Below are 19,985 nucleotides of genomic sequence, written 5' to 3' on the forward strand. Positions count from 1 at the left end.
GTTTCCTGAATATGTTCTTTATTACTCATCTCAAGCTGTGCTAGGAAATATTTGATTTGGATGCTAGGAAAAAATTATTCTCCGCAAGGGTTGTGATGCATTGGAACGGGCTGCCCAGGGAAGTGGTAGAGTCGCAGTCTTTTGAGGAGTTTGGGAAACATGTAGGTGTGGCACTGAGGGACATGGTATCATTGGCATAGAGTAGAACTGATGGTTAGCTTAGATGATTTTAGATGTGTTTTTCAGTGTTAATGATTCTAAGATTCTGTCATCTGTGTAACGGTTACCATGAATGACAGTTACATTTCTGTGAATGGTTGATACTGTAAATTGCTGCAAAACTGTTTTTTCTGAAGAATCACTGCACTCACAGACTACATTTAAAACTTTCTCAGTAATGAAGATGAGTAAAATCGTGTGTCTTCGACTTAGCAATAAAAATATTCACTGTTTTGCTCAGTTCAGCCATATTGGCTGTTAGTTTCCTGCCAGTAGAGCTCCCATGTCCAGTCAGAATAACAGCAGTGCTACATTAAAACCAGAAAGTAACTGACTGAATGTGAGTAACTCCCTCTGCTGAGGGAATTACTGTACTGTTCCTTGGCCAAGATGTTACTTCTATGCCCTTACTGCTTGTGAGCTAACAAGTAATTCTGAATTCATAACATGTAGATACCATGCATTTCAGCCATCTTCAGTTTCTTCCTGAATTTTACATATTTTTTCTATTTTTCTTTTTAGAAAGAGAACTGCAGTTTCACAAGGAGCTCTTGAACACACTTCTGAGCAAAAACTTTTGTTTCACATTCTTATTGTCAATAAAAATTAATATAAATACCGTGTTCTCTAATAGGTAACTGAAACCTTTTCTTTTCTGTTAGTAGGGCCAGGTCTTCTGAAACCTCCTAGGCCTTCTGCACCTCTCTTGAACAGATCTTCAGAAAATGAGACTTCCTTATTAGTTAATGAAAATTCCGAAGATCAGAGGCACCAAGAAAATCCCAATGCTGTGATATGTCCTGTGCCAAAGCCAAGATCAAGAAGCAATCTCAGACCTGTAGTCAAAAATACTCAAAGTCAGATAGGAGACAATGGAGAAGAAGTGAACCAGTCTGACACGAAGAGGCTGCAACTTTCAGTTCAGCAGTCGTCTGTCTTAGATGATAGTTTACTAGACAATCACTTGACAGTGGACAGCATGAGTACAGGCAAGAGCCAAAGTAGTATTGTTTCAAGGATCAAAGTTTTTGAAACCCAAGGAGCTAATGATACCTCAGGATTATTAAAGAAACCAGAAATTGCCCCTCGTACATTCACCACAAGACCTGTACCTGCAAAGAAGCCAGTAATTGCTCCAAAGCCAGGGGTAGACAGAATTTCGGGAGAGTGGGATGCATGGACAGAAAGCAAACCAATACCTTCTTCCAGAGAATTGCAGCTTCAACCTGAAGCTGTTGGGAGTAGTGTTGCAACCAAACCTGAACTGCCAAAGAAACCCAAACCTGGCCTTGAAAAAAGTAGCAGTAGCGATTTTCTTGATGCAAAGAGTGGCTCAGTTGCAGACAACAGCCATGAACAAAGAAAGTTTCCTGTTCCCGCTCCAAGGCCTCTTATTCCTAAGAAGTCACATTCTGCAGAAAATCCTGCCCTTTCTTTGGTCCCTCTAAAACCTATCTCTGCTCCACCACGGACTTCTGTATCTGCCCAGGAGAAGGCTTTCAAGTCTGTGGGGGAATTGTCACCCACAGAGCACTCCTCAGCACCTGCTTCGCAAAGTAAGCTAGATCTGGGAGGAGATCTGATCAGTTTTGATGATGATGTTTTGCCTCTAAGTCCATCTTGTGCAGTTAAAGACAGCATCAGTTGTGAAGCAGCAGCAGGTAAGATGCTGGTTTTTAAAACTGTCACTTGGGTTTCTGTTTGCACGTTGCATGATTCTGTGTGAATTATGTCTGTCTATTCTTCCTGTCTTGACAGAGTTTATGTGTGTATGAAATTCTTTGTTTTCTATTATGTCAAGATCACTACGAAATTACTTGGGTTTTGGGACTCGGGAGGTTTCTAGCCTGCATAAATCTCAGAGGCTTCCTGCTGGATTTATTACGCAATAACAAAAATAATGATAAAAGACTTGATGCTGTATGCCAGATGTTGCCTCCAGAATGTATCAGAATACTCTCTCAGGAATTTGGGACATCTTATCTCTAGCCATCCAGTCTAACTAATTTATTTGAGTGCCTGCAATTCTGCAATAGAATCCTCCTGAGCACTGTAAGCATGTAGATATTTATTCCACTAGGTCATGTAAGGAAGCAGCAATGTTTATTACTTAGAGAGAACAGTGATCAGACATACTTTGGAATACTCTGAGCAGTGGCTACTTAGTTTCTCTTTCATGTGTTGGTGTTATATATGGCTATATGCGAGTTAAGCAACTTCAGATTTTTCTAAAAAGTGAAAAATTCATACAGATGGATTAATCACTGCAGCTGTATTCCTCTCATAAACTTTGCTTAATTCTATAGCAAAAGAGGCCAACTGGGGCTTTTTTTTTTCTTCTGATATAGGTAGTTTAAGACACAAGTAGGTTCTGTGCTTTGCTGTTACTGAGTTTTACAGCAATGAGCTTTTTCCTCTTAGTACTCAAGTATGTCCTGCTTTAGCTAATCAGCCCCATTGCAATCCAGGAAATGTTTTGCTTTGAAACAGATGGTATGTCACACAAAAGGCATATTTAAAGGACTAACTGTGAATTTAAGCCTTATTTTTTTTTTTTTTACCTCATTTATCATTAAACATAGCAGCTTTTTGAAAAGAGATGTGTAAGTATTGTGTAGTTTTCATGATAAATCAGTATTAATGGTTGTTAGTAAGTGGGATTTCTTTACAGTTGTGGATTATATTGTTAGATGAAGCTCCAATTTATCACTTCCATTCTACAATGGCATAAAAACCCCAGTGCAGATATAGGAAGTCCCTTACACCTTTAAACTGTACAGGTCAATAAAAATTTTGAAGCAGCTTATAAAAGCACTGAAGTAAGGCAACAGAATGTCCTTTAGGACAGCTAATTAGCTTAACGTGGATCTATGTCTGCCCTTTCCTTGGTTGAAAGGGAACCAGGATCACTGCAGAGGCTGCAGCAGACCTGGAAGGAGTACTGAAGAAGTGAAGAAGCATTTTGAGGTGCATGAGTGACAGTGTCTAAATGGGAACAGAGTTATGGTCCTAATTTTTGGGGACCGCTATTGTGACAGCCACTGTGCATGCGGTGGTTTTAGGAGTTAAAAGCACAAGGAATTAAGATTGGTTTCCATGCATCTGAGAGAATTTAACCTTTCAGGCTTTTATTGAAAAGGTTCAACAATTGAAGGGCAAATGGAATTGTTCTAAGTATGAGAAAAGAAAATACTTACAGTTTTTAAGTGTGTAAAAATGAAAATGATGCTTTGGCTATGTGATCCATAAGACTATCTATCCTCAAATCTGAAAAAAATTATTAATGATAATTATTCTGTTATATCACGCCTAATTTTTAAACAAATACGGCAGCTTTTGTGATTAAGTAGAATGAATGGCAGTCTTCACCTTTCTGGCACCTGAGATGTTATTCTTTATTTAATGAAGAAGAAAATACTTTGCATTCTCATAGTTAAGTGAAGAATTATTCACATCATGGTTTGTTGATTTCCCAAGTCAAATGTCCATGATATTATTTATTTAATCAAGTGATGCCTTTGCTGCAACCCCTTCATATCTACTAAAGAGAAGGTCTGATAGCACTATTGTTTCATTACACAGAAAAATTAGAATTCAGTCCAGACTTCCTGCAGGCATGTGTGAGCTGGAGATCATATGCTATACCCTTGATTATTAATGCCATGCTAGGTCTTGACAAAGCATCTACAAGAACAGCACTGGCTTTCTGAAAAATGAGGCAACACAGAGCACTAACACCAGCTATTTCTCCTGTTCCCATAGGAACGGCTTAGGATTTACAAGATGAATCCACAGTAAAATGTTTTGTAAAGGCAGGAAGAAAAGCTGTAATCTAGCTCCCAATTCCCCAGACCTTTGCATTTCTTACATATTTGTCACTGTCATTACTTAACAAAATGACAGCACTCTCCTTGTTGTTATGGTAACCACAGAGAGGGAGGAAGGCTTCTAGGTGGTGGTGTTTGTAACTAAGCACCAGCTGTTTTTTTTTTTTTTTTTGTCAAAAAGCAAACAGTTTGTAACATTCACGAGCTTTTTTTTTTTTCTTGATACAGCACAAATGCATCTGGCACTTAAACTAATGTAAATAGAAGGGAACAGATAGATTACTGTTTCTGCTAACATCTGATGCAAAAGTAAGAAGGTGAAGCGTTCAGTTGATGATGAGAAAGGTGCAAAAGCTGAGGTGAGCAACTGGATGGAAAAGTGTAACACAGGCAAAACAGATGATTCTTCTGCAAACTGAGAAACAGGGTATCAAGTTTACTTTCAAAGCCTTCAGTGTCATTATGGTCTATTGGAGCACTGGAGGCTCAAAAGCTCTGTGATTCTGAGGTAAACCATGGCAGAACCTTGCACCCACCTGTTGTCTTCGTTGCTGGCCCAAGAGAAACACCAGGGAGAAGAAGTTAGGAATGACAAATCCCCAAAATGGTTCTTCTCAGCAGCAGCCAAAACTGATGCCAGTTCTAAGTACCTGCTTTGTTTTTGACACAGAGGCTAGAGAGAATGTTCACAGGCATTTTGTGTCCTAATGAAATTACTCCTGTTCCTGTCAGTCCCTTAGAATGTGAAAGCATTTACTTGGGACTGTAAATTTTGAAGTGTTAATGCTTTGATGACAGTTGTGATATTTGGGATCGTAAATAGTACTTTTACAAATCTCTTCTACCTGGTAACTGGGTTTTGTGCAGTGCCTTGTGGTTAAAAGTTTCACTAAACAGTCAGTTGGAATCTTTTCTCTGTAGTCCAGTTTTTTTACGAAGGCTCAGAAATGAAATTTTAGTGCAAGTTGAATTAAGTAGAAGTTCTGTGTCTTTGGTAAGTTCAAGATTGTCACTTTCCCTTGTTTCAGTTGCTGTGTTAAAGCATGTGGTGTGCGTGCTTTCAAATGCCCTGGCAGAAAATAAGGTAACAGTGCAAGCACATCTTTAAATTAAAACCAGGAGGTGATCATGCTAAAATATTTAAATTCTTTCCTGTGTGCGTAGAGTTATTCTCTTTTGCTTTTTCTGAGATGTCATACAGTTCTGATTATGTTCCTGACAGACCAGCACTTAATTTAAACCAAGTGTTTTGAAAGGTAGTTTGGGGATATTCTTACCTTACCTGCGTAAGGCAGGTTTCTCTTTCATCTTCATAATATTTATGTATTTCAGTTCTAACAATAATGCAGCTGATACGTTTATCAATTCTTCGAATTAGTTATTTACTTCATCGTAGTATAAAAGTTTCCTTCTGCTTGTATGGACAGAAAAAATGACCAAACCAGTGATTACTGTCTATTTATATATATTGTTGCTTCTTGCGGCATGAATGGTAGCATCTGTGTGACACTGTGGCCCATTCAGAAAAACTGCTGCTTGAGTAACTTTGTCTTCTGTGAATTTATTGCCCAGCTGCTTGTTTTTAATTGCTTCCTCAGGAAGGAAGGGAGAAAAAGAGTTAAAATATTTGTAACTGTCGATTGCTCCAGAGCTATCTTCAAAATAATGCAACTTTTCTTAGTATTCTGCTGTGTACCTTTCAATGACTCTTTTGGTTACTTGAAGTAACCAAGTCTTCCTTGACTCAGCAAGAATGGATGAGAATGTGTTTCTTGCTCTCTGGGAACTGTCTTGGGTTTTGTCTCACACTGTATGTCCAAATAGCATCTGGCACCAGTCATGAAGTTAGGCCAGATTATGCAGCCAGTTTCAGCAACATGACATTGTAGCTGACCACTTTGGACCAGAGGTTGAATTAGAGCTTCCTGAAGGCTCTTACAACTTGAACTACCAGATTCTTTCCTGACCGATAAAGAAGAATCGTGATGTGGGAAAAGTCTCCGAGTTCTTACATCACAGTTTATGTTGGTCTTAGTCATTGTTTTGTTTCAAAGTCTGTAATTAAAGTCACCTCTAGTAGTAGCTCACTGCTAGCTTGTCCATATTAAGCTATTGTGCTTTAAGATACGCATAGAAAGTAAGTGTGGGGATCCCCACAGTTTGAAAGAGAAATGCCAAAAACTGGATTATAATCTAAGTTTGGTAAAGGTCCATTTATAGCCATTTCTGTGAGCTACATAATGCTGTACTTGTACATCTGGTAAACGCTTATCATTGCATGTTATAGTAGCCCAAGACATTTTGCTATTCTAGTAGCAGTTTTGGTATTTATCTCTTTTCCAGCTTTCTAACACCATGGATGAGGTATTTATCTTTGCTCAATTGAGCACATTTTGTTTTTGACAAGCACACTTAACATTGGATCTTCATTTGCATTTCTTAGCAATTTTACTGGTACATTCTAGACAATGTTAAACTTAATATAATTCTGTGACTTTGTGCATTTTCATTGTGTTGATAGCTCCTTCTGCATGCCCCATGTGTATCCTGTAAACATCATTCATTCTTTAGATCAGGTTTGTTCATGGCCTTGAATTACCTTGCTTTTTGTTTCAGTCCATCAGATATCAGCAGTGAACAGAGAGCAATGCCTAATACCTGTGCAAGTAGTTCACTGTATTTCTGCTCCTCTGAGTATTGATAAATGTTGCCACATAACATCTTCCTGTCCCTAAGACTTAGTACAACTCTTTTTAAAATCTTGCTTATGTGTGAGAAGTTTGATAATTCTGTTTGGGAACTGGATCACCTTTCCTTTTCTTGCAGGAAAGATAATCCTCAAGGTAAAACTTTGATATTACTGTTTGCTTGCTTTGTTGGTGTGTGGTTTGGACAGAACAGTATTCATGAGTGCTTCAGAAAGGTCACCAAATCCTGTGGTATCAAAAGAAATAAATAAAAGTTGGATAACTTTCTGAAGCTCCCTTTTCTTCTGTAACATTTCCAACTTCAAATGACAAAGATAAATGGAAATGAGGAAAAAAGCTCTCTCTCCTAAACTAGTAAAAGAAAGAGGTGATATATGGTGTGTTAGGATACATAGCTTTTATTTGTCTTTCCTACAAAGAAGCACAGAAATGTATGTTACCAATTAATACTTTGAAACAAAAGCTCTAGAAGAGTGAGACTAATGAAAACACAGGCTTTAAGCATCATTGTAAAATTTTAATAAAGATCGATAGAAGTCTGGTATTTTATGAAAAATGCCTTGCAGATTAATTTCCTTGAGCTGAAGAGGTTTAAATGAGTATATTAACAATTCTGTTTTCACACTCCCATGAATTATGCTCAAACGATGCCCAATAGTTGTTAAACAACATAAAAATTTGATATGCTGTCAGTCCCATTGCACAAAGCTGCACAGTCGTTTACTCAACCAATTTCTGCTGCAGACCCAGCACTGGGGAATGGAATGACACAAACAAGTTAATGAGTTTCCTACTAATTATGAGGTGACAACAGTGTATCTGAACAGAAGATAATGAGTGGAAAACTAAGGTTTGTAAAAGGATTTTCTCAGACTTGGTTGAGAAAACGGAGGCTTAAAAATGACATCTCTCAAATCTGTTGAGAGGCCTCAGACAACTGCTGGATGGTCAAGAAAACCATCTCTACGCATAGAAACAATCAGCAGTTAACAAACAGTAATTCTGTACAATTATTCTGTACAACTTGCAATCATCTGATTGATAAGAATTTTGGCTGATCGGAGTATTCCTGTTTGGCCTTACTTTGCCTATATTTTTATAAGAACGAGGCTTTGGAAAGTAATCACATCTCAGTTCAAGTTCAGAGTTTCCTTCATCTCTGCAGCAAGTGACTGAGGGAGATCCCCATTGCCTGCTTTGTCCAAACCTGTCTGATTGTGAGTATGCTGTGCCTCAAGCTTCTATGGGTATGCCTCTACAGGGGGCTCCTTGCCGGTAGGGTATGGTTACCATATAGCTGGCAGACGGGAGGAAAGCCTGGCTCAAATTTCAATTTTTTCACCTGCACCAAAATCATTCTGAACACCATTCTAAGTGTTAAAATTAGGCAAATCCTTTTTTAACGCAATTCAAATTGTAGCAGTGTAGCTTGCGGACTTAGGTATAAAGAAAGGAAAGGAAATCAAAACTGCAGCCTTGCTCTAAGAGTGGGATTTTCACATTTCTTATAACTACCTTATTGCCAGACTGTTTGCAGCCCTGCTGTGATCTGTGTTTTCCACTCCTCCAGAAGAAACTCTTGTCTGGTGCAGCTTTCATGGAAGGAACTTAAACCTTCTGCTGGCCAGTGCTAATCTGAGGTGCTCCTGCAAAGGAGCTCGGGGCTAGCAGGAGATGAACCCTGGGATGGGGGAGCAGAGGGGCTGCTGGCAACATATGAGGACCTCAAATTTGTTGTTTGCAGGAGAGCAGTTTGGCATGCTGTAATTCAGCAGCTTGTTATTACATGTTGCTCTGTCTGAAATTATTCTGGGTGTTGTTAGTTTTAAAATAATAAAATAAAGAGCTTAGTGTTCTGGGACTATTTCTCCTCTCTGAAAATACCGAGATTTTTGTTTTTAGTTGCAGTGCTGAAAGATTTGTTCCTGAGTAAATAGGGTACTTCTGGATATTTTCAAGTCTGATGTGCATTCACAAACACAGATTTCAGGTGTATTGATGAGCTGCACTGCGTTACGCTTCTCAAAATTATCTATAAGAAATCAAGTGAAATCAAACTTCACTTAATGATTCTGTTTTTTCCTAAGTGTTTCGTAGGATTTTATCAAATGCAGAGTTTCCAACTTTGTCTCAAAGTGTGCAGTAGTTTTGGGAAGGGGCAAATTTTTTGCTAAAAAGCCCTGTAGAATTTAAAGAGATGCCCAGCGTGCTTCTTCTCTGACGCTCCATAAATAACATCTCATTGAGCTGTACATCTAAAAAGGCCACCACAGGAGATCAAACTCCTCTGTTGGAGCTGTGAATACATGCGGTGGAGAATTTACTGGCCAGAATACTTCTCCAGTTTCTGCCCTACATGTTTATGATGCATCGCTGTTTTACTTCAGTTTTTGGTAACGTCAGAGAAAAGTTAATGTCTGTTAAAAACATACAAACGAAATACTGCTTTTTGACATGAAGGTGTACTTGAGAAAGAACCTCTTGATTTGAATTTTATTTATGTATAGGTATTTTTACAGCTGCCTTCTACATGCTCATATGTTCTCATGCCTATTAACATGAGACCAGTGATAAAGTTTATTAATAATAGAAAACATTGCTCCCATTTTACCAATGGAATGACTGGATAGTCTAGAAGAGAAATGAGTGATACACGTGGGGACAGACAGAGCTCAGGGACAACTCGGTGTCCTTGACCTGAAGCAGTCTTCCCCATGACTTGAGGTTTATAATCAGCAAAAATGAAGCACAATCTTCAAGGAAATTAGGTATCCTACAGCAAAGAGATATTGTAATTAGTAATGTTTACATTCTTTCTATTTTTGTTTGTTTCTGTAGGCATTTTTTTCTGCTGTAGACCTGGCTGTTAAGCTTTGGCAAGATTTTATTGATTAAAACTTTCTGCTGATTGTGTTTGCAGCATATTCAAGCAACTACTCTGAAAATAATTTCCCTGAATCCGTCCTGATTGCAGGTCCCTGTTATCAAGCAGTGCGGTTGCTCTGGTTCAGTGACTTGTATAATCCTAGAAGGCATCTGGAACGTGTTCGTGTTAATTCAACTATGGAAGCAGAAGTATCAAAAAGATGTTATTTACAAAGAGCTCTACTCTATTCGTATCTGCACAGTGTTTGTCCCTGGAACCAGATTTATTTTTTCTTACTTTCTTGGATGTGAAATATTGATGTCTTTAGTACCTAATGCAGTAGCTGGTGAGATTTATGTTCTGCAAATAAACCTTAAATATATATATATATATATATATATATATATTTTTTTTTTTTCCCTTATAGATCCATTCCAGTTCCTTCCCAAAATCGAACCGGCAAAGGAGCAGGCGGCTCAACCAGCTGTAGCACGGAAACCCACTGTTATCCGAATCCCAGCTAAACCTGGAAAATGTAAGTTTTTCTCCTGAACTGACTGAAAAATCTTTATCAGGAGATGATTTTAACTGCAAATAAATATTTTAAAGTGGAGTTGCTATTAACTTGTTATATTTGCTGTCAGAGCAATCCCAAGGTACAGCTGAACAAAACAAATGACTCACTTAAGAGCTGTGGTGGGAGGCTTCAGTGGCTGGGAGTCGTGCTACTCTTCAGCTATCTTGTCTGATGCCTTCCCTTGCACTGTTTGATGTTTCTCAAACCTTTTGGAACTAATGCTTACCAGAGGGAAAGTGGCAGCAGGGAGGTGATCTGAAAGATGGCAGAGAAGAGGTGGAAGAGACCCTTTCAGCAGAACAAATTTGTTCAGTCATCTAAACCATACTGCTTTGGTAATAACTGACTTACATTCAGACATCAGCTGAGGGTATTTTGTTGCTGCTTCCTGGCAGCAGAGTCTGCAGTTGTCAAAGAAACCTTTTTATGATATTAATTTGTTCTTCAAAAGTTATTGTAAAGTTTTCACAGATTACGTTAGAAAGTTTCCTTGACCCACTTGATCTAGAAACCACCATCATTTAAGCAATAGCATCTTGGTAGTAATAGAGGGAGTGAAAAAGGCATGCAAGAATTTGGATGCAAATAACTGATTTGCTCAGTTTTGTGTCAGAGACCTCCCAACTATGGTTTTCTTTCACCTCTGATCCTTTATATCTTTACTAATGACACTGACAGTGTTTCACGGTGGAAGTTTATTGGAAAACTTGTGTGGCTCTTTGTGTGTTCATCTTTCTGTCTTGAATACATACTTGCTAATGTTCAGCCTTATGTTTTATCCTCAAAGCTTAGAAAGAAAGATCACAGGACTGCTGACTCTAAAAAATTGTACTTCAGACTCGTATTTTATTAAATTGAGTAGATGTAGAACCAAAATATCCTGGTGGCATTGCTGCTAAGACTTTCTCTCATTTCCTGAGATCCCCTCCTACCGCAATCGTCTTTTCCTCTGCATATATGTGAAATGCAGTGGAAGTGATGAGATATGCAGAGAAAACAGAAGATAAGCTACAAGGAAAATCATTCTGCTAATAAATGATCATAAATAAAGCTTTATCCTATTGGAAGAATTTGTTTACAGTCTACTGTAAAGAATCCAGGACACAGTTTCTCTCCACAAAGGAGATTTTTTTTATTGCTGTTTCCATTTAAAAAAAATAATAATAATAACAAAAAAATCCTTAAATTTTTTTTTTTTTATCTGGACTCTTTTCAGCTTGTAGATAACCTGTCCCTTTGCTGCTCTCTAGTGGCAATTGAACTTTCTTCAGAAACTGCCAGTCATAATGTGCTTAATTAGAATTGAGGGATGTGAAGGAGCAGAAGCAAGTTACAGATGAGCAGAGTACCTTTTTGTCAGATAGGAGCTACTATAGAAATGTAAGCTGTTAAAAAAAAAAAAAATAAGAGCGTAGTACAATTGGGTTAAGGAGTGACAAGGCTATAGTAGCATACAGATTGTAGGAGAACTACATGATCTCAGTAAAATGGGTTCTGGGGTTTTTGTGCCATTCTGGGTGAATCCTGTCAGGAACCAGTGCAAAACAAGAAGGTCAATAAAACTGAAAAATAAAAAATAGAAATCAAACCAAAAACCAGCACTCCTCCCCCCAAAAAAAGTTAAAGGTGGATGTTGAAGAATTTGGGGCTCTGGTGCTTTAGAATTTGTTTCTTAGTATTTTTGTTGAGCAGTGATTAGAAAGGTAGCATTAAGCTTCCACTTCAGTTTTTACACTTAGAAATCAGTGAAGTTAGCACCTGCTTTCTAGTTTTGGGTGCTTTTTTTTTTTTTTAAACTTTTGGCTTTATCAATGGCTAAGGAAGGGAAATCAAGCCATCTGTGCATATATCCAGATTTGAGGTGGTGTGAATAAATAAATCTGTCAAGCTCTTTATATATCAATGAAGTATATTACGAGAAGATATCCCTTGCAGTTACATGCAGGTACCATTTTTACTTCTCACAGTTCTAGCTTAGAAGAGTGGATGAACACTGCATTAGCTTCCATTCCCTGTGCTCAGTCATTTCCAACACAGTAACTTTAACCTGTTCCTAAGAATTATAAGGTATTTATGCTTGAACTTATTTACTTGTAAACGTCACACCAGCTTTCTAGATGATGTTAGTGCAACTGAGGTGTTAAAAACAAACACCATTTCTCCTTCCTATGTGCTTTTCCTTTGTTAAGAGCACTTTTTGTGAAACAAGTAACTTGAGTAAATTTGTTCTTTCCATGGCATCCGTCTTCACTTTTGTCGTGAGTGAAAGTCCAGGCTGTCTATACACCCTTATTTATAAAATTCCAAAGCTGGCTGGAAGTTAGAAGAGTTTAAGTGTCTGAAGTTTGTTGTGAGAAAAGACTTCTCATTTTATACAAATAGATTTTAAAATAAGTGACAGAATTTCAGTATATGAGGACAAAATGATTGGTGAATATGCTTACAAAATTGATCAAAGGGCTTCCCAGACTTCAACGACAGAGACATTTAGAACAAATCTCATAATTAACAGGGTTTTTTTGTTTGTTTGTTTGTTTTTTTTAAATTGAAACTGAGATCGTCATTCTTCTGTAGTAAGAGCTGTACTTCCATATTCTTCTGTAGTAAGAGCTGTACTTCCATGTTCTAAACTTCTTTAGCTCCCTAAAGACTGCTGGGTAATTCCCAACTCTCCTTCTGTTTTATCCTCTTGAATTTTCTAGCAGGCAGGATTTTTTTTCTTGCCTTTACCTTTCTGTAGATTCTTCCATCCAAGTCTTCTGATCTTTCAGGGTTACTTGAAATAACCCTCAGCTGTTTTCCAGCCTGAAGGATATTCCAGGAGCTGACAGCTGGAAAAAGTGAGCTAGTTAAGAAATGTGGCTGAGAGATGGTGATGGTGTTTCAGAGTATACAGGAATGAGTCTGACATTCCCAGGGGTAGAAACTCTGCTAGTCGTCTAATATTATATCAACAAGTACTGCAGCTGAAACCCTAGAATAACTTGCTGGTGTCCTGAGACACCAGTGGAGATTCATTATGTGGAATGGGAATGACTCCTACATTGAACATCAGAGTTGCAGTGTTCCCTTCACATCCTTTTTCTGTTGACTAGTCTTTGAGTTTTCCTGTGCATTGGCCGCTCTGGCTTTGAGGAAGGAAGTTGTGTTTGTAACAAGATGCCCCACACCAAGGTGGATTCTCTTACCTAGTGTTGGTCTGTGTGAAGAATCTATTAATTAGACTTTCTTTGTAAACAAGGTACTGATTAGACTTTCATTCAGACCTCTGTTTTTACAGCTTTAGATGAAATCCCACATAGCCCTCCTCCACTTCCTGCTGAAAAGCCTATTGGCAACACCTCTGACATCGCAGTGGGCAAACCCAACAGTGGTGACCTAGTACAAAACATGGTAAGTTAATACTGTTTTGTTGTATAACAGCTTTCCCTACTTTGGGTAACAGATCTCTTGTCACTCTTGGCCCTTTTTAAAGTAAGTTATTTGAGGAACCAAAGGATGAAAGGGACTAATCAAAAATCTAAGACTTTCTTCTTTTGACTGTGCTCTCTGATTTAATAAGGTAATTTAGACTGCTGCCAGTTCTGGAAAACACTTTGCTGATTTTAGTGAACTTCAATTACATTTATCTTCAATTTTCTTTGCATCTGGAATCAGGATATGCTGCAGTTCAGTTTTGAAAGCGCTGTAGAGTGGTTCAAAATCTAGCAATGTTTGTATGGTCAAATATTGCCGAAGTCCTTCAGAAATACATCTGTGTTGTTTTTTTTTTTTTATTTCGTACACATAGCACTTCTTATGTGGCCAGTGTAATTTACAGGCAGGATAAACTGTTCTGTTGGTGAGCGAAGCCTGATTTCTTCAATTTTCTTCCAGTTGTTTTATTCTGGTCCTTAACAGAACCTGAGTAGAACCATCAATTTTTGGAAAGTAAGGCTCTGTTCCTTGCTCCTGAGCACATAACAATGGTGTACACCATAGCTGTGTATCCTGTATGCCTTTTGATACAGATGTACTAAAGAGAATTCGAGTAGAAATTGACAGAATTTCCAAATGTTGAGAGTGATGATAGCAAAAATGTTGGTGAATCTTGTGGAAACCACAGGCAGTAAAGAGAGAAATCAAAAGCTCAGACTAAGTGGATGGCTGCCAGCAAATGTATTTTTAGCTACTTTTGCTAGTAGATAGAGAGGTTTTTGTACATCACAGCTAAAGAGGCTATTCATACAGTTCCTATCTTTTCTGGACAATGCTGAAAAAATAATTGCCAATACAATGACATAAAATAACATTTTGCACAATACAACTCCAAAATGTTTGCAGTGTCATCCAGATTATTATGACAGACACGTGGAAGTTCCACCTCATACAATCATTTTGGAATAGGTTCCTTCTTTTTAACTTAAGTTCCAAATAGAATATACTCATTTCAAGCTATTTGGAATGCCAAGTGGTAGGCATTGAGAATAAATGAGTATTACAAATTGAGTATTACAAATACTGGTTTTTCAAATCTAGCAGTGTTTATCTGTGAAACTGATTACAGTAGAACAAATAGAAACAATTGACCGTAAGCAGCGGTTGGTACAGGTTTGCTCCTTTTCAGGCAGGAAAACATTTTGCTGTTAGGATACCACTCCCATCTGAAAGCAGTAAGTTTCCTTTTAATCAGAAGCATTTACTCGGGAGCATTCATCTGGGGATGTAGTCAAGAGCCTAAGTTTTGTCACAAAATAAATCTAGATATTTTCCAGGTCGAGAAAATCACAGTTGTTGTTTACTAGTTTCAAGCCTGCCTCCACATCTAGATAAATACGGTTGTTCAGCCCTTTTTAAAGTTACTGATCCAAAAAGGTTACTTTTGTACCCAAATTCAGCACTCGGATTTACCATTCTGTTGCAAACATCTGTGCTTGGTCAGCTTAGTTGGCACTATTCTCTGGCACTGGGTAAAAATGAACAGCAGGAGGCAGGAGGATGGTAATTTCTTAATGCATTACTGTGGTCCAAACCCTTCAGCTATGTCATGTGCTCCTCTCTACTGACTGCTGTGGGTAGTAGTCTCTGGCAAGGTGGGGATGGGCATCTGGAAGCACTAAATAAATGATCTGCCAAAGCAAGATGAATCAGGATTTGTTTGTTAGGTCTCTAGGAAGCATCTTTAGTTACCTTTCTGAATAAGAACTAATGTTATTGGCAAGAGACTTTTTCCAACGTGAGGTACACCAAGGTTGTATTTATTGCTCGAAGCCTGTGCCTAGTGTCAGCCTGTCCTTTCATCTGTCAACTTAAATCAAAACTCATAGTGTAACTGCAAGTAAGTTTTGATCTTAGAGGCACTGAAATTGTGCATTTGTATGACTCTCCGGAATTTGGCTCTTAGACTCTGAGTCCCAGGTTGTAGGCAAGGAAGGGCTGGGTTACAGCTACTGTACAATTTTAGCTGTGATTCAGGTAGTCAATTTACTATCTCTACGTACAACAATAATAGTTTAGAATGCATCACGTTATTTATTACTTTTTTCCTCAAACTCCAAAAACACTTTTTTTTTTTCCCTGACTGTAATGTAAAATAAGAAATGCATCATTTAAAGAGGATTTGTTTTATTTCCTAGGCTTAATGAAATGACTTGGTCATTTTAATTTTTGTAGGATTTGAATAATTCAGAACAGGCTGGAGCATCTCAACTAGAACCTGCATTACCCCCAAGGTAAGTGCAATTCTTCACTGATTCACTTAACAGAGATGTTTCTGAATTAGTTTGTGTAGGTAGCCTCAGCATAGATATTACTGACTCTGAACCTGACACAGTAGGCTTAGGTACTTTTAACTTATTCACTAATAAATAAACAGGACCAAGTTGCTAGTTATTTCATACTTGTTTGTACTCTATTGGTATGAGCAGAGAGATTATAGGAGGACAGCTGTTTGACTCCTCAGCTAATGTGCAGTGGCTGCTGACAGTCATTCCTTTCTGCATCTTTAACCTTTTAACCCTCAGCTGAACATAGAACATCCTCTCCTGCATGTTGCTGACCTTTTGGTCAGCAGCGCTTGCACTTGTGGCTGAGTTTGAGTGATGAAGGAATGGAGGTGGCAGATGCTGCCACCCTGGAATGGGCACATGCTAGGCCAGCACCTTCCCGGAAGCACAGGTTATTATCTACAGTATCTCTACTGTTTACTTTAAAAAAAAAAAAAGTGAAGCAGCAGAATGCATTATAACCTATTTTTATACCTTTTAAGAATCAATAAAAAAGAGCTGAGGAGGAAAAAGCAGTTGGACCAAGTTTAGATTCAGGCCCACTGAATGCTAGAGACAAACTGGAATGAAATAATGCATTGGCCAGTTAGCCCACTGTGGCTGTGTCACCACCTACACTCAAAATCCAAAATATGCGTGTTGAAATAAAGAGCTTGCTCTATTTTATCAGGATAGGAGAATTTTTCAGTATTGAAGCCTGGTCCACTGTAGTTACTTATTAACAGGAAAGTTAATACCCAACAAGGAAACACCTCATTATTTCCCCCTATGGCATGTTATTTTTCCCCCATTGAATGAATGCTACTACTATTTACTGTAGTAGCATCCCTGATTCTCTAGTAGTTCTCTGGAATTGCAGTGAAAATTTTACCCTTTTAGTCTTCTGTTCATTTTTTTTTTTTTTTTTTTAAAGGAATAATAACGTGTGCTTGCTGTGTTTTTTTTGTTTATTTGTTTAACTGAGTCTCTTCACAAATGCATGGGTTGGTCTGTTTCCAGTTTTAATATAGTCTAAATTGGAGTTTCCTCTTTCATCAATATGAAAAAAAAGCTTAGGATGAGGCCAAGAATGAGGAGAGGTGGAAACTGAGCAGGAGAGGGAATTATTTTTGAACTGTAAGAAAAAATCCATACTCAAATAGGAGTTAAAAACTATATCCAGGTACACTTGTAAATCACCAACATCTTTTAAAGTGGTGGTTGACACAAATGAAACATGCTAGAAGAATGCCTTAAGTCCCACTAATGCACATTTGTTGTAGGTGATGATAATGTTTACAGATCATTGAGGAATTCATACTAGCAAATAATTATTCTTATTATACTATATGTAGCAGAAAACTACAGTAATGCACTGAAGACCTACTAATAACAGTCAAACAGTTGTCTTTATGGAATCGCTGTAGAGCCAGGTTTCTTAGTAACACAAAGTTTTGCATCATGTATGCAATGCTTGTTTATAACAGAGGTGATTTTTATTAGCTAATTAACTATTAGCAAGTTGATTTGGAAAATGCTCATGTACGCTGTATAGGCAGCATTTTTTATTGGTGCTTACTAAGGAGGATTTTAAACGTAATTGTTTTATTTTAAATTACCACTATCAGTTAAACTCTTTTGGTTTCTAAACAACTATTATGCTAATGAGAGTGAGGTACCTCCAGCATTACCAAGAAGCTTGAGCATTGTTACCGGTGTTTTCTTTTGTTCATGTAAGAATGGTAAATCATGCTACTGATGCCATTGTACCAAGTGGTGTCATAGATCATGAGTTACAGCAGAGGCTCAAAAGTCACCTCGGACGACATCTTAGTGAATGGGTTGGGCTGATTCTTGAAGGCCTGCTTCATCAGCTGAGCTTCCTAGGGCTCTCATTAAGGCTCTCCAGTGGAAGGACAGTATGGTAAGGCAGCTGCAGTCAAAACTCTTTTTGAAGATGGATTGCTGAAGAAAATCCTGCCTCATGTAGGAGGCTTTTGAGAACACTGGCAGGCTGTTTGTAGGCGAAAATGGAGAGCAGACTTGGAAATATGTAGTAAAAAAAAAATATCTGTCTAAGCACTTGATCATCTGATCTCATTTGTCTGAAGGTTTTTGATTCATGTATTCTTGGAGAACTTAAGGTATTATATACTCTTCTATTATGCTGGTCATTGTCACCATGTTTCCTTATAGAAGCTCGATAGCTAGGGTTGTGGTGGAGAGTGGGGTGGCAAGCCTATTAGTATGCATTTCTCTGATTGCTCATCGAATTTTTAGGCCTGTGGATGGAAAAATTATACCAGCTCGACCTCCTCCACCTAAAGGTGTTCCTGGAAGGCCACCTCCACCAAAACTCTCTGCAACCAAGACCTCCTCCCAGAAGGATGCTCTTTCCCGATCCACTTCTTACGTTGCTTATGATAAAAAGCCAAGCAAGCTCAGATTGGGACCCAAGAGAACAAAAAGCCAAGTCATAAAAAAACAAGATCCAGCTTTACCTCCTAGACCTAGGCCAGGTCATCCCCTCTACAATAAATACATGGTAAGAGCTGAGATATTCTGCAACTTGTTTATGGAACAGTGATGATAGTAGTAATGAAGAATGTACTGGTATGTTAATATGATATGGCTAGTGCATCTATCAACATAATCTTCTTTAAAAAATACTAGTAAATATATAGTTATAAGCACTGTGAGGTAATACTAGAGAAGGCAAAATATAATTGCAAAGTACAGGTACACGTATGTGTGTATTTTTGTATATGTATATTATCTTTCCGTGTATCTTTTGTGTACAACTTCGGTTGGGTAGGGTTCTCACAGTTGTCAGTTCTGAATTCTATTAAGACAACGTAAAGCAATAAATATCACATTTGTGTATTGCTTTTGCCTGTATGTGTCAAGATGCTTAGCAAAACTGGGGGAGCATTGCAGTTTAAAATAGCTTATCTTGCTTAATCAAGCTTGCAGAGAGTGAGAAATGTAACAGTACTTCAATTTAAACTGTGTTGACGTAATCCCTTTTCATTATAAAAAGTGTTATTTTGTATTGCACATAATGTTGGAGGATAATAAGTAGATACTTAAAATGAAAGCAGAGCATATCTTGTAATAGAGTGTTGCTGAACATCATACATGGTATGTTATAATAAAAGTTAAGTAGCTAAAAGACTTCTAAAACTTGTAACAAAAAAGCGGTTTCCCAAAAAAAGCAGTTTCTATCACCTGCAGTTCTGTTTTAAATACTTTCCACATGAGTGTCATGGTTCTGGAGGTTCATGGTTCATGAGTGTCTGGTGCTGGAGGGTGCTTTCCTAGCCGTTCCAAGCTTTTCAGGTTTGAATCGGTCCCAGGAACTCTCACTCTCCTGATTGTCTTCTTGTGTAGCTCTCATGAAATCCTGTTAAATACTTTATTGGAAAGGAAAAAAAAAAACAAACAAAAAAGGCACTACTCAGACTAAGTAGTGCTCAAAGTTTACAAATATCCCAGAATGCTGGCAGTACGCCTAATCTTTCAAGGTCAGGTTTTCCAGCACAGAAACCTGAACTACTGATAATGCTCCCTAACGAAGCTCTCTAAGAGCAGAGAGAAAAAGAGATTCGTTCTAAAAGCTAAAAAGCAGCAGCCCCACGGTGGGCGCCAAAAATCTGTCACGGAGTTGACCAGATCAATCTATGTCCTTGACAGGGGCTACAGGCCTTTGCCCTCCCACCCCAGTCCCACAAAAAATGGGAAGGAAGGAAGGGAGGAAGAGAGCAGCGGCAACGATCTATGGAGGAAAACTTATTTTACTATAATATTGGAATACAAAATAACACAATATATACAATTAAATTGAAATTGAGATTAATAAATCAGACAAGATGAGAGAGAGAGTTCCTGGGACCGATTCAAACCTGAAAAGCTTGGAACGGCTAGGAAAGCACCTCCAGCACCCACTGCAAGGCACCCTGAAGGGCCAGATCCCGTGACTTCTGTAATGTACAGGGATAGGTAACTGGGATTGGGGCATTAACACTTCAGTGCCCCATATACTAC

At 38.2% G+C, this 19,985-nt stretch overlaps 1 protein-coding gene across 14 annotated transcripts in view; it reads left to right on the forward strand.

Annotated features, from left to right (window-relative positions):
* The window catches only part of SH3D19 (SH3 domain containing 19), an 87,839-nt gene that overhangs the window by 56,113 nt on the left and 11,741 nt on the right, over positions 1 to 19,985 (forward strand). For 13 of the 14 annotated variants that reach the window (XM_052690240.1, XM_052690238.1, XM_052690237.1 and 10 more), the window contains 5 exons: positions 882 to 1,880; positions 10,048 to 10,155; positions 13,478 to 13,590; positions 15,850 to 15,908; positions 18,222 to 18,486. In XM_052690240.1, coding sequence (XP_052546200.1) covers positions 882 to 1,880; positions 10,048 to 10,155; positions 13,478 to 13,590; positions 15,850 to 15,908; positions 18,222 to 18,486 — 1,544 coding nt within the window. The remainder of the gene's footprint in view (positions 1 to 881; positions 1,881 to 10,047; positions 10,156 to 13,477; positions 13,591 to 15,849; positions 15,909 to 18,221; positions 18,487 to 19,985) is intronic. The other variant, XM_052690235.1, reaches the window with a different exon arrangement.

The sequence above is a fragment of the Tympanuchus pallidicinctus genome, unplaced genomic scaffold (genome assembly GCF_026119805.1).
Source record: "Tympanuchus pallidicinctus isolate F22 unplaced genomic scaffold, pur_lepc_1.0 scaffold26, whole genome shotgun sequence".
In the NCBI taxonomy this organism is placed as follows: domain Eukaryota; kingdom Metazoa; phylum Chordata; class Aves; order Galliformes; family Phasianidae; genus Tympanuchus; species Tympanuchus pallidicinctus.